At 38.1% G+C, this 12623-nt stretch overlaps 1 protein-coding gene across 3 annotated transcripts in view; it reads left to right on the forward strand.

Annotated features, from left to right (window-relative positions):
* Positions 1 to 12623, forward strand: part of CNOT10 (CCR4-NOT transcription complex subunit 10) — an 80794-nt gene that overhangs the window by 49037 nt on the left and 19134 nt on the right. For 2 of the 3 annotated variants that reach the window (XM_004419462.2, XM_004419461.2), the window contains exons 10-13: positions 223 to 425; positions 4741 to 4862; positions 6861 to 7037; positions 7944 to 8024. In XM_004419462.2, the coding sequence (XP_004419519.1) occupies positions 223 to 425; positions 4741 to 4862; positions 6861 to 7037; positions 7944 to 8024 (583 nt within the window). The remainder of the gene's footprint in view (positions 1 to 222; positions 426 to 4740; positions 4863 to 6860; positions 7038 to 7943; positions 8025 to 12623) is intronic. The other variant, XM_087430674.1, reaches the window with a different exon arrangement.

The following is a 12623-nucleotide window of genomic DNA, read 5'->3' on the forward strand; positions in this document are numbered from 1 at the left end:
AGAAGAGACATTGCTGACCCAGTCAGCACAGACAGCTGAAATGACCCTGGAGAATATTTGTGGGGTTGGGGATGGAGATCATCATGGTGAGAGCTATTACAACTTTAAATTGGGGTCATTGATCTTAAACAAGGTAGTGTTTAAGTACTTAGTGGAATAAATGTTTTCAGTATAACTCATTTTAAATCTAATGATTTATTCTCATCTAATTTTTATCATTAGGCAAAAAATTTTCAGGAAGACCCATGTGTACGTTACTAACCAACAAGAGGTATGAGTTGCTGTATAACTGTGGAATTCAGCTTCTTCACATTGGAAGGCCTCTTGCTGCCTTCGAGTGTCTGATTGAAGCTGTTCAGGTTTATCATGCAAATCCCCGCCTCTGGCTACGGCTGGCTGAATGCTGCATTGCTGCCAATAAGGGGGTGAGTGCTGCTTGGGTATCTTTTTGAACCCACACACCCCCACACCCCCTCCTGCCCCACTGTTACATGGAAAGCAAAAGATACTGGGAAACATATAAGACCTCATCCCCTTTTTGACTCTCGGGGAATTTATAGTCTTCTATTCTTTAACAGTTGGACAAAAAAATTCGGTTTCATAAAGTTATTTCTGTGGTTCTTGGTAAGTATGGCAATATGTATCAGTAGTCACATTAAAGAGTTGAAGCCAGTAAGAAAGTCATATCTGTTGGAACAGTGGTCTGCTAGCTGCTGGGGCAGGGGCCACACCATCTGCTGGCGTGAGAATGGTGTGTGCACCCGGTGATTAGAGAAGGACTGATGATAACATAGTGAGTGTGGAAAGAACTGCATTACACTGCATTTCCTTCAGTGCCTGGCGGCTTTAGTTTTGAATTAGTAAATGGTTTAGAGTTCACGGATTACTAGGCTGTTTCTTTCTGACAAACATTTGTCCCCAGTGGCTAAGAAACAGGCCCGTTTACATCAGTGTCCATGCCTAGATTATCTCCAAATAGCAGTTCGTGGAAGCCTTTTGAATCTCAAGTGGGGAGGGGTCATTGGGAGGTAGGGGAAGGTAGGGGAAAGAAAGAATTACCAGATGTCTGTATCATCCCATTTCCTAGCCACCCCTCGCCCTTGTGTGCTCTTTGGGTATGTGGAGACTGGGGGGCTATGGCATGAGGTTTCACCTGCCATGCTCGCCATAGGTGATATTAAATGTTTAGGCTCTCCTGCTGCTAAACAGCACTTCCTGAGAAACAACTGCAAGAACGAAAGGCTTTAAAGCAAAATGTTTGCCTGGCAGTTTGAGTACACCATTCGGGGAGGAGATGAGTGTTGTCTTTGAAAGGCTTTAATGGTTTATTTCATCGTACTTGTCCTTTTATTTTTTTATTATTTTTTTTAAATTTTTTATTTATTTTTTCCCCCAAAGCCCCAGTAGATAGTTGTATGTCATAGCTGCACATCCTTCTAGTTCCTGTATGTGGGACACGGCCTCAGCATGGCCGGAGAAGCGGTGCGTCAGTGCGCACCCGGGATCCGAACCTGGGCCACCAGCAGCGGAGCGTGCGCACTTAACCAGTAAGCCACGGGGCCGGCCCTGTACTTGTCCTTTTAAAGGACAGCTTTCTTATTGGATAATTCTAAAATTAACTGATAATTCTAGGCAGAATTTGTACTTTTTTGAATAAAAGGATCTCTAGAAATTGCTGTTCTCTTTAATCCATTCATGAATTTAAGTGTTGGAAGCCTTTCTTTTGTACGGTTATTGGAAGCCAGGAAATTACATCTTCCTGGGAGTAGAGACATATAGTAAAGTTTAATTTTATTTAAATTACTTAGTTTTAGGAATAGTACTTTTAAGATTATCTTTGTTCTATGAATTTCATTATGAGGTTTTTCTCCCCATTTTCTTCTAGAAAGTTCTAAATTTGTAATTTTTAAAAAATGAGTTGGTTGCCATAACTTGCTGGATACCAGGACACTCATACTCTGTGCTACTAATAGGAAATTTGCCATAAATAATTATCTGTCTTTGTCTGTGCGTCTCATGCTTCTAAAAAGGATCTGAGATGACCTAAAAGGCAGTAAAAACAACCCCAAAACATTCTTGAGTAAAATCAGAGAACAAAATCCCAATAGGAGAAATTATAATGTCCAAATAAAATTCCATAAAATTTCTTTTATTTAGTCAGGACAGAAGGGATGCTGAACAAAGCAGTTTGTAACTTCAGAAATAAATTTATTTTTTGATAAATACCAATTAATTGTTAAGTTGGTGATGCCAGGGACATCATTTTGTTCTGTTTACATGATGTTGCTTCAGACCTTTTGGCAGAGCAGGGCTTATGCTTACCTGGGTAGTGTATAATATATGAGAAAAGATCTGCTAAGTAAACATAAGCTCAATTGTAGGGAGAGTATTTAACCAATTTAAGAGAAAGCTATTAAAAATAAAAACATAACGGGCCGGCCCTGTGGCAATAGTGGTTAAGTTTGTGTGCTCTGCTTCGGTGGCCCAAGGTTTGCAGGTTCGGAAGCTGGGTGTGGACCTGTGGACTGCTCATCAAGCCATGCTGTGGCGGCCTCCCACATATTAAATAGAGAAGGATGCACATGGATGTTCACTCAGGGCCATGGCAACAGACGTTAGCTCAGGGCCAGTATCCCTCGACAAAATAAATAAATAAATAATAATAAAATAAAACATAAAATGTACCATTTACTTTTCTGAGTTCCACAACTCAGATTTGTTGAGTACTTTTACCACCAAGGCACTATAAAATAATGGATATTTTAATTTCATTTGATTCTTTTGCATTAAGACTGATCTGGGGTCTGGCCCCATGGATTAGCAGTTAAGTGTGCACACTCCGCTACTGGCAGCCTGGGTTCAGATCCGGGCGCACACTGACGCACTGCTTGTCCAGCCATGCTGAGGCAGTGTCCCACAAACAGCAACTAGAAGGATCTGCAACTATGACATACAACTATCTACTGGGGCTTTGGGAAGAAAAAGAGGAAAAAAAAAAAAAAAAGGAGGAGGATTGGCAATAGATGTTAGCTCAGGGCCAGTTTTCCTCAGCAAAAAGAGGAGGATTGCCATGATGTTAGCTCAGGGCCAGTTTTCCTCAGCAAAAAGAGGAGGATTGCCATGATGTTAGCTCAGGGCCAGTTTTCCTCAGCAAAAAGAGGAGGATTGCCATGATGTTAGCTCAGGGCTGATGTTCCTCACCAAAAAAAAGAAAAAAAAAAAAAGACTGATCTGGCACACTTTCTGGCTATTGGTATATTAATGAAGGTATGGTTTATTATTTCAGATTTTTAGTTTCATCCATCATTGTCATCTGTTGTATCTCCAGATATAGCCATCTGATCAACTTGCATGGCCTTAAAGATCGGGGAAGAGAGATGGGTGAATCATTATAAATTTATCACCACTACTAGGAAAAGTTAGAATGAAAGTCCTTCTGATAATGTTCAGACTATCCACTTTTTCTTATTTTTCATCAATATTGCTTGGCTACCTCCTAGACACAAAATTTCTTCCAATCAGAGCAATTTTTTATTTGTGTGTGTGTGTGTGGAAGATCAGCCCTGAGCTAATATCTGATGCCAATCCTCCTCTTTTTGCTGAGGAAGATTGGCCCTGGGCTAACATCCGTGCCCATCTTCCTCTGCTTTATATGGGACACCGCCACAGTATGGCTTGACAAGCGGTGCATCGATGTGCACCTGGGATCCAAACCCTCGAACCCCGGGCCGCTGAAGCGGAGCACTCACACTTAACCGCTTTGCCACTGGGCCAGCCCCAGAGCAGTTTTGTGTTTTTTAAGCATACTTTCTTTTTTAAATGAATACACAAGTGAATCCTTGTTTTATTAAAAGTCATATATGGAAGCGCAATTATAATCAAGTTATATTAGGGAGCAATAATTCACAGTACAGAAACATTGTGTTGAGAGAAGGACTTATTGCAGGGCAGAATTTAGCTCTGGAAGTTCATATGGATTGGCTTCAGTTTGTTCCTGTATATGAGAATCTGGATGACTTTATAAAATGACTAGTTGGGATTCCACCTGCAAGTAAATCAGAGGCAGAGTGAAGGGGGAAGATAAATTAAATTGGCACTGTCAAACTCCTATAGTGAGATAATGTATCTTAGTGAAATATCCTAAAATACTATATTTATATATACACACACACTCGTAAGTAGCTTTTACTATTTTCAGTTTAAAGTTTACAGGGTTTTGGGATTTCCTAGAAGGCAAGAATTATGCCCATGTAAATCTTAATATATATAGCTTATTAGAGTGTATATGTTGTTGACAGTTTAATTAATACTTTCAATTAAGAAGGAAAAGATCTGTCTTTTAGCAAGTGGAACTGCTCCCCTTTTCTTTTTCACTGTGTTTTTATGGCTTTCTTATTTTTCTTACTCTGATGTCAGAGTGCCCGTAATAGGCATCAGGGTGCCTGGGGTGTAGGATATTCTAAATAAGTCATTCTAAATAAATACTTGAGTCATTCTTAAATTGCCTTTTTTCCTTAGAATTATCTCAAACCTCGTATTAATAAAATATAGCGTATGTCACAGACTTTCAGCCCCATGTACTCTTTAATTCAATACTGAACATATTTTCTTTATCACCAAAAACTCCACATTGATGGATCTTAAGAATTTTCTTAGAGTAACTATAAAGGTGTTAGATCATTTTTCATACCTCGTCTTACAATTCCATTGAATTAATTGGAAATTATTTTTATTTTATAGACTTCTGAACAAGAAACTAAAGGTCTTCCAAGCAAAAAGGGAATTGTACAGTCTATTGTTGGTCAAGGGTATCATCGTAAAATAGTTCTGGCATCACAGTCCATACAGAATACTGTATATAAGTAAGTATTTTGCAAAGAGTGTTCATATTTAATAGTATTTCACATTAATGTTACTGATGTATAAAAATATGCTTAAGACTTACCATTTCAGGGCTGGCCCTGTGGCTTAGCGGGTGAGTGTGTGCGTTCCGCTACTGGTGGCCCGGGTTCAGATCCCGGGCGCGCAGCAACGCACCGCTTCTCCGGCCATGCTGAGGCCGCGTCCCACATACAGCAACTAGAAGGATGTGCAGCTATGATGTACGACTATCTACTGGGGCTTTAGGGGGGGGGGAATAAATAAAATTTAAAAAAAAAAGACTTATCATTTCATAGGAGGTACCACTTTGTAAACAGGTTTTATTGCTACTTCAACAAATAGACTCTCAGACATAGGTCCATAATGAATGTTATCTGACAAGTGATGTGAGTTTATTACATCCATGGGTGCTGAAATTGCTGATGGCCTAAGAAACCCTGGTCTAGTCAGTGCCATTATTCAGAATGTCCAGAAGAGGGCATCTTGATGTTTCCTTTTTATATAGTTTATCATTGATACTTTTCATTTAGGTATTTTCTCATAGTCCCTAAAGCTAATTCTTAGTATTAGGGGAAAAAAGTACTAATACATAAAGCAACCAAAGCAATATCAAGCTGTCACATGTAGAACTTTCAGTTGAACAACTTTGAAATATGAACATCTTTATCTTATAAAATAATAAGATTCCAATTTGGGGTTCCTATTATTATTATTACTTTTTTTTGTGAGGAAGATCAGCCCTGAGCTAATATCCATGCCAATCCTCCTCTTTTTCTTGAGGAGGATTGGCCCTGAGCTAACATCTATTGCCAGTCCTCCTTTTTTTCCCCTTTTTCTCCTCAAAGCCCCAGTAGATAGTTGTATGTCATAGTTGCAGATCCTTCCAGTTGCTGTATGTGGGACACCGCCTCAGCATGGCCGGACAAGTGGTGCGTTGGTGTGCGCCAAGTATCCGAACCCGGGCCGCCAGTAGTGGAGCACACGCACTTAACCGCTAAGCCACGGGGCCGGCTGCTATTATTTCTAAAATAGTAGACTGTGTAAAAAAATTTGCTGCTTTTTATCTTTTCCAAAAAAATAAAATTGTTCGCTACCATCTAAAGTTTTTCCAAAGTTTTTCAGTAGTATCTGGCACACAATGTTTTGGTCTTAATTTATTTCAACTATAATGCAGATTTTTTTTTTAAGGCTTAAGATAAAGCATCATTTTCCTACAATTTCAAAATTGTTACTACTTTTCACATTTTTCGCTAATAAAGCTGACTCAGTTTGATATATAAAATCAATAGAAAGTTATATAAAATCTCAATAAAATTATAAGAGATAATGCTGCTTTTTTCAAAACTTATAGCTACGGCATTTTCTAAAGCAAGGATCAATCAAAACAAGGCTCAAATGTGAAAATCTATTTTCTTTCCAATTCTTACTATGCCTGTCCTAGCCTTCATTACAATTTGCCTTGTCTGTAACTCCCCTGTTACATTAAGATTGATGTTGCAGGTAATCCTTCAAGTTGTCTCTCATCCTTGGTCCCATTTCTAGAGACACATGCGTATAATGTATATACAGTCCTGCACATCATAAGGGTGTTTTGCTCAACAATGGACCGTATATATGATGGTGGTCCCGTAAGATTAGTACCATATAGCCCAGATACTTGGCTGTATCATCTAGGTTTGTGTAAGTATACGCTGTGATATTTGCACCACAACAAAATGACCTTACGACACATTTTTCAGAACGTATCCCCGTTGTTAAGCAACGCATGACTGTACTTACAATCTGTAGTTTTTTACATCTCATGTGTGATATTTAGGATTTAGGTTCTTTAGCATTCTCCTAACTGCTTATATTAAAATTTCTACCTATCAAAGGACAAAGTTTTCGTTTATAATTAGATTGGTTTTATTCCTGATAATAGAAAAGTCTTACTTATTTTTATGTTATTTACTTAGTTAATTTGGTTTTGTTCTTTTAAGTGACGGACAGTCTTCAGCCATTCCTGTTGCCAGTATGGAGTTTGCAGCCATTTGTCTCAGAAATGCCTTGTTGCTGTTACCTGAAGAACAACAAGATCCGAAGCAGGAAAATGGGTCTAAAAATAATAATCAATTAGGTGGGAACACGGAGAGCAGTGAAAGCAGTGAAACTTGCAGGTATTCTCATCCCTTTGAACCCTCTTGGCAAAATCCCTTCAGGGCTCCATTAGTAAGCCTCTTTGTCCTTTAGATGAATTCCTAAAATTTTCAGCCTGAATTTCCAAAATTCTCTGTTTTGAATAATAAGAAAGGAAAGTATGAATGTTTAAGTATTTCTGGAAGAGAGAAATAAGAAGGCTAAGTGAGGAGAGAATGCTAAAAGAGAAAAGTGGAAAGTAACAGCTTTTCATTAACAGTAGGAACAGTTTCAAGAAATCCTGGTGCTATCAGAGACAGCCTGTTTTTACTTTTATTAAAATAAATACTAAAATCCTAAAACTTTCCATTTCTTATTATTCGCTGCCTTTTCTCTTAACATACTGTAAACTACACACCTCCAGGATATGTCTAGTTTTCTAATATAAATTAAATATTATGCCAATCTATGGAAATTGGAAGAGCTTATCTAGTAATAAGAAAACAAATGCCATTATATATAGAAAGTTCTCTTTACACATGGCACCTTTAAACTCGTCTCCCATCCTAGCATTTTTTCTTAACTATAATAGAAATGCATGTTTATTATAGAAAATTTGAAACAAAATAGTGGGATTTTTTTTTTTCCTCCATCAAAGGGTTATGTTTTACTGTAGTTGATAAAAGGCAATCAGAAGAATGAGAAATGTATAAAAATATTGGAGTGGTTTCTTTTGTATAGTAGAGATATTGTGTACTGAGGAAAAAACTAATATACAGTATAGCCTTAACATGTTAGTGATACCAAGTTACCAAGCATATTTCATTGTTTTGGCTCTTTTACACTTTGTCATAAAAAATTGCATAGGAGTGAGGATAGGAAACAAAATTTTACATTTTATTGTTTCATTGTTGCTCTTCATAATTAAGAGTCTCTCTTTATTTTAGCAGTAAAAGCCATGATGGAGATAAATTCATTCCAGCTCCACCTTCTTCTCCACTGAGAAAACAGGAACTAGAAAACTTAAAGTGAGTAGCTAAATAAGATTAACATGGCATCTATTGAAATCAGCACATTGTTTTTAATCTCACTTATTCTACTAATATTATGAATTACATTGATTGGATGTCAAATGTTAAACCAACCTTTCAATCTTGTGATAAACCCTTCTAGTCAGAATGTATTAGGCCGGCCCCATGGCTTAGCGGTTAAGTGCGCGTGCTCCACTACTGGCGGCCCGGTTTCGGATCCCGGCGCGCACCGACGCACTGCTTCTCTGGCCATGCTGAGGCGGCGTCCCACATACAGCAACTAGAAGGACATGCAGCTATGACATACAACTATCTACTGGGACTTTGGGGGGGATGAAGAATGTATTATCTTTTTTGTAAATTGTGATTCAACTTGTTAGTATTTTATTAGGAATATTTGCTTCTATCTTCACAAGAAAGATTGGTTCATACTTTTCTTTCCTTGTAATGTCTCTGCCAGGTTTTGGTTTCAGGGTTATGCTGAACATATGAGTTGGGAAGTCCTTCTTCCTCCTCTATTTTCTGAAAGAGCTTGTATAAGATAGATATTATTTCTTCCTCAAATGCTTCATAGAATTCACCAGTGAAACCATCTGGCCTAGGTTTTCTTATGGGAAATTTTTGGTAATGAATTCAAATTCTTCAATAGATGAGTGCTATTCAGATTTTCTCTTTCATCTGTCTCAGGTTGGGTAAGTTATATTTTTGTTTATGTACATTATAAACCCCATTATTTTTGCTTTGAACAGTCATATGTATGTTAAAGAAATTAAAAGGAACAGAGGAGTCTTTTATGTTTAGCCACATAATTACCATTTCCTGATGATTCTAGTTTCCATAAGGTATCATTTCTCTTCAGTCTGAAGATTTCCTTTCAGCATTTCTTATAGTACAGGTCTTAGTTTTCCTATGTTTGTTGTTTTTAATCTGAAATTGTCTTTATTTCATCTTCATTCTTGGAGGATATTTTCTCTGAATATAGAATTCTAGGTTGGTAGTGGGGTTTTGTTGTTGTTGTCTTGTTTTTTTCCTTTCAGTCAGCTCTTTCAGAGATGTCGCTGCACTATCTTCTGGCCTTCATTGTGTCTGATTGGAAGTTCACAGTCGTGTGTAGGTGCATTTTTCTCTCAGAATAGATTGTCTCTCTTTGTTTTTCAGCAGTTACACTAGGATGAGTGTAAGTGTGATTTTCTTTGTTTTTAATCTTGCTTGGGATTAGCTGACTTGTTATAAATTTATCTTTCAACAAATTGGGGATTTTTTATTTTATTTTATTTTTTTTAATAATTTTATTTATTTATTTTTTTCCCCCAAAACCCCAGTAGATAGTTGTATGTCATAGCTACACATCCTTCTAGTTGCTGTATGTGGGACGCGGCCTCAGCATGGCCGGAGAAGCAGTGCGTCGGTGCGCGCCCGGGATCCGAACCTGGGCCGCCAGCAGCGGAGCGCGCACACTTAACCACTAAGCCACGGGGCTGGCCCATATTTTATTTCATTTATTTATTTTTTTGTTGAGGAAGATTCACCCTGAGCTAATGTCTCTGTCAATCCTCCTTTATTTTTTTTTGTACATGGGACACCTCCACAGCATGGCTGCTGAGTGGAGTAGATCCACACCCGGGATCAAACCCACAAACCTAGGCTGCCGAAGTGGAGCACACGGAACTTTAACCACTCGGCCACAGGGCCAGGCCCAAATTTGGGATATTTTTGACCATTATTTCTTCAGATGATTTTTGGAACTAGGCTTAATGGTATAGCAGTACTTTTAAGAATGATTTCAATAATAGGACTGCAAATTAAAATGGAAAGAAAGAGCCATTATTATGTTTTTGCCTGTTAAGTTACAAAAAAGTGACAAGAGTACAGCTAAAACTTTTATATATTGCTGGTAGGATTGTGAATTGATGCATTACTTTTGGAAAGCATTTCATTTATTCACGTTTTTTCCAACAAACATTAGTGGTGGTCTTGTGTGAGGTGCAGGGGAATCAGAGGTAAAGGAAAAAGCACTGCTCTCAAAAGCAGATGGCAAACACTTAGGAGAAAATTATATTATTTAGTAGGTTAGTTATTAGGTAGTGATATTTGGGGTGTCTCTTTTCTTTTTGTGATAATTTTATCACCCTGATAAGTGGAAAATGATCTCACTTTAAAATTTTGCATTTCTTTCAAGGTGCTCAATCTGATGGCACAGTTCATTGATCGCTTGTATTTATGTTTTTCTGTGAACCTCCTATTTGTAGAACTTAGCATTTTCATATTGAGTTTTTCATCCTTTTTGTTTTTCTAAGAGTTCTTATCTATTATGGAAGTTGGCCTTTATCATTTGTCTTGTGGTATTGTTTATGATATTTAGTTATAAAGCAGAATTTCTTTCTTTTTTTTTCCTTTGAAGAAGATTGGCCCTGAGCTAACATCTGTTGCCAATCTTCCTCTTGTTTTTCGTTTTTCTCCTCAAAGCCCCAGTACGTAGTTGTATACCCTAGTTGTAGGTCCTTTTAGTTCTTCTGTGTGGGACGCCACCTCAGCATGGCTTGATGAGTGGTGAGTAGGTCCGCGCCCAGGATCTGAACTGGCGAACCCTGGGCTGCTGAGGTGGAATGCTCGAACTTAACCACTACACTACCGAGCCGGTCTCCAGAATTTCATGTTTTAAGTATCATATTTATTAATTTTGTTTACTTTTTTCCCATTTTGTGCAATGTTTAGAAAGATTTTCTTGTCAAGATTTTAAAACTAATTTACTGGGCCGGCCCCGTGGCTTAGCGGTTAAGTGCGTGCGCTCCGCTGCTGGCGCCCCGGGTTCGGATCCCAGGCACGCACTGACGCACCGCTTCGCCGGCCACACTGAGGCCGCGTCCCACATACAGCAACTAGAAGGATGTGCGACTATGACATACAACTATCTACTGGGGCTTTGGGGGGAAAAATAAATAAATAAAATTGTTAAAAAAAAAAAAGATATTTATAAAAAAAATAAAAATAAAAAAAATAAAACTAATTTACCCATGTTTTCTTTTTTTTTTTTTTTTTGTGAGGAAGATCAGCCCTGAGCTAACATCCATGCTACTCCTCCTCTTTTTGCTGAGAAAGACTGGCTCTGAGCTAACATCTATTGCCAATCCTCCTCCTTCCCCCCCGCCCCAAAGCCCCAGTAGATAGTTGTCTGTCATAGTTGCACGTCCTTCTAGTTGCTGTATGTGGGACGCGGCCTCAGCATGGCCGAAGAAGCGGTGCGTCGGTGCGCGCCCGGGATCCAAACCCGGGCCGCCAGTAGCGGTGCGCGTGCACGCGCACTTAACCGCTAAGCCATGGGGCCGGCCCCTACCCATGTTTTCTTCTAGCACTTCTTCTGTCACACTATCACGACCACCAATCTAAATTTTTGTTTCATCTAGAATTTATTTTATATAAACAAATAAGGTAGGGATCTATCCTTATTTTGTATAATTTTTCATAGTATAGTCCATTTCATTAATTTCATTTAACTTTAAAAATAAAGCATGGAATAGAACTATAAAATGCTAAGATTTTATGTCTGAACAGTTTAAAATTACATTTTTATAAAATAACGTGTATATTTCTGTTTGCATTAAAAAAATCTGGAGGGATCTGTCTCAAAACCTTCATAGTGATTATATCCCTAAATGATGGGATAACATGATACTTTTTTTTTTATTGGATATCTGTTTTTTTCTAGCCTTTTAAAAATGAAGATATTTCATTAATGTTAGTGATACCCCTCCTTCCATACTTAGTGTCTTTAGAGGAAAGACTGGCCAGCACATGTGCTCTTTTCTGATCATGTGTTGTCAGATCAATGTGTTCATGGTGGGGCGTTGCTTCCTTCAGTGAGCGCAGGGCTCCAGACACTCTGCTCAACAAAACGACAGTATTTCATCTCTTTATTTTATTCTGTCAAAGTTTATCATAAATTCCCTCTTTGCAGTAATACCCTCTCTATCCTGGGTTTTATATATGTGTCCCTACTGTTTCTTATTGTCAGGGGGAACGAATTAATCCTCTGATTTTGTGGAGGAAAGTCTTAAATCTCAGATTTAGTTAGAAATGAGGACTTGGTCATTTAAGGTTTTGAAAGTAGTGTTTTGGTTTTTTAAAACTTGACAAAACTAATTAAATATTTTTTCAATTATCTTAGTTATATTAAAATTTCTTGAATTCTTATTTCTTGTATGAGTCATAAGATAGCAAGAAAATAGAAGTACTATGACAAATTACCAATGAAACAATGGCAAAAACAAAATATACTGAAGAATGTTACTGGTGAGTGAAATAAAATTGAATCTTTATTTATTTTTTTTTAAAGATTTTATTTATTTATTTTTTCCCCCCAAAGCCCCAGTAGATAGTTGTATGTCATAGCTGCACATCTTTCTAGTTGCTGTATGTGGGACGCGGCCTCAGCATGGCCGGAGAAGTGGTGTGCGCCCGGGATCCGAACCCGGGCCGCCAGCAGCGCAGCGCGTGCACTTAACCGCTAAGCCACAGGGCCGGCCCTAAATTGAATCTTTAAAAAGCAGTCAAATTCCAACCATATAACTAAAATAAACTCACTATGCTAAATTTTTG

This window comes from Ceratotherium simum, chromosome 5 (assembly GCF_057802395.1).
Source record: "Ceratotherium simum simum isolate JZ-2026a chromosome 5, ASM5780239v1, whole genome shotgun sequence".
NCBI classification, from domain to species: Eukaryota; Metazoa; Chordata; class Mammalia; order Perissodactyla; family Rhinocerotidae; genus Ceratotherium; species Ceratotherium simum.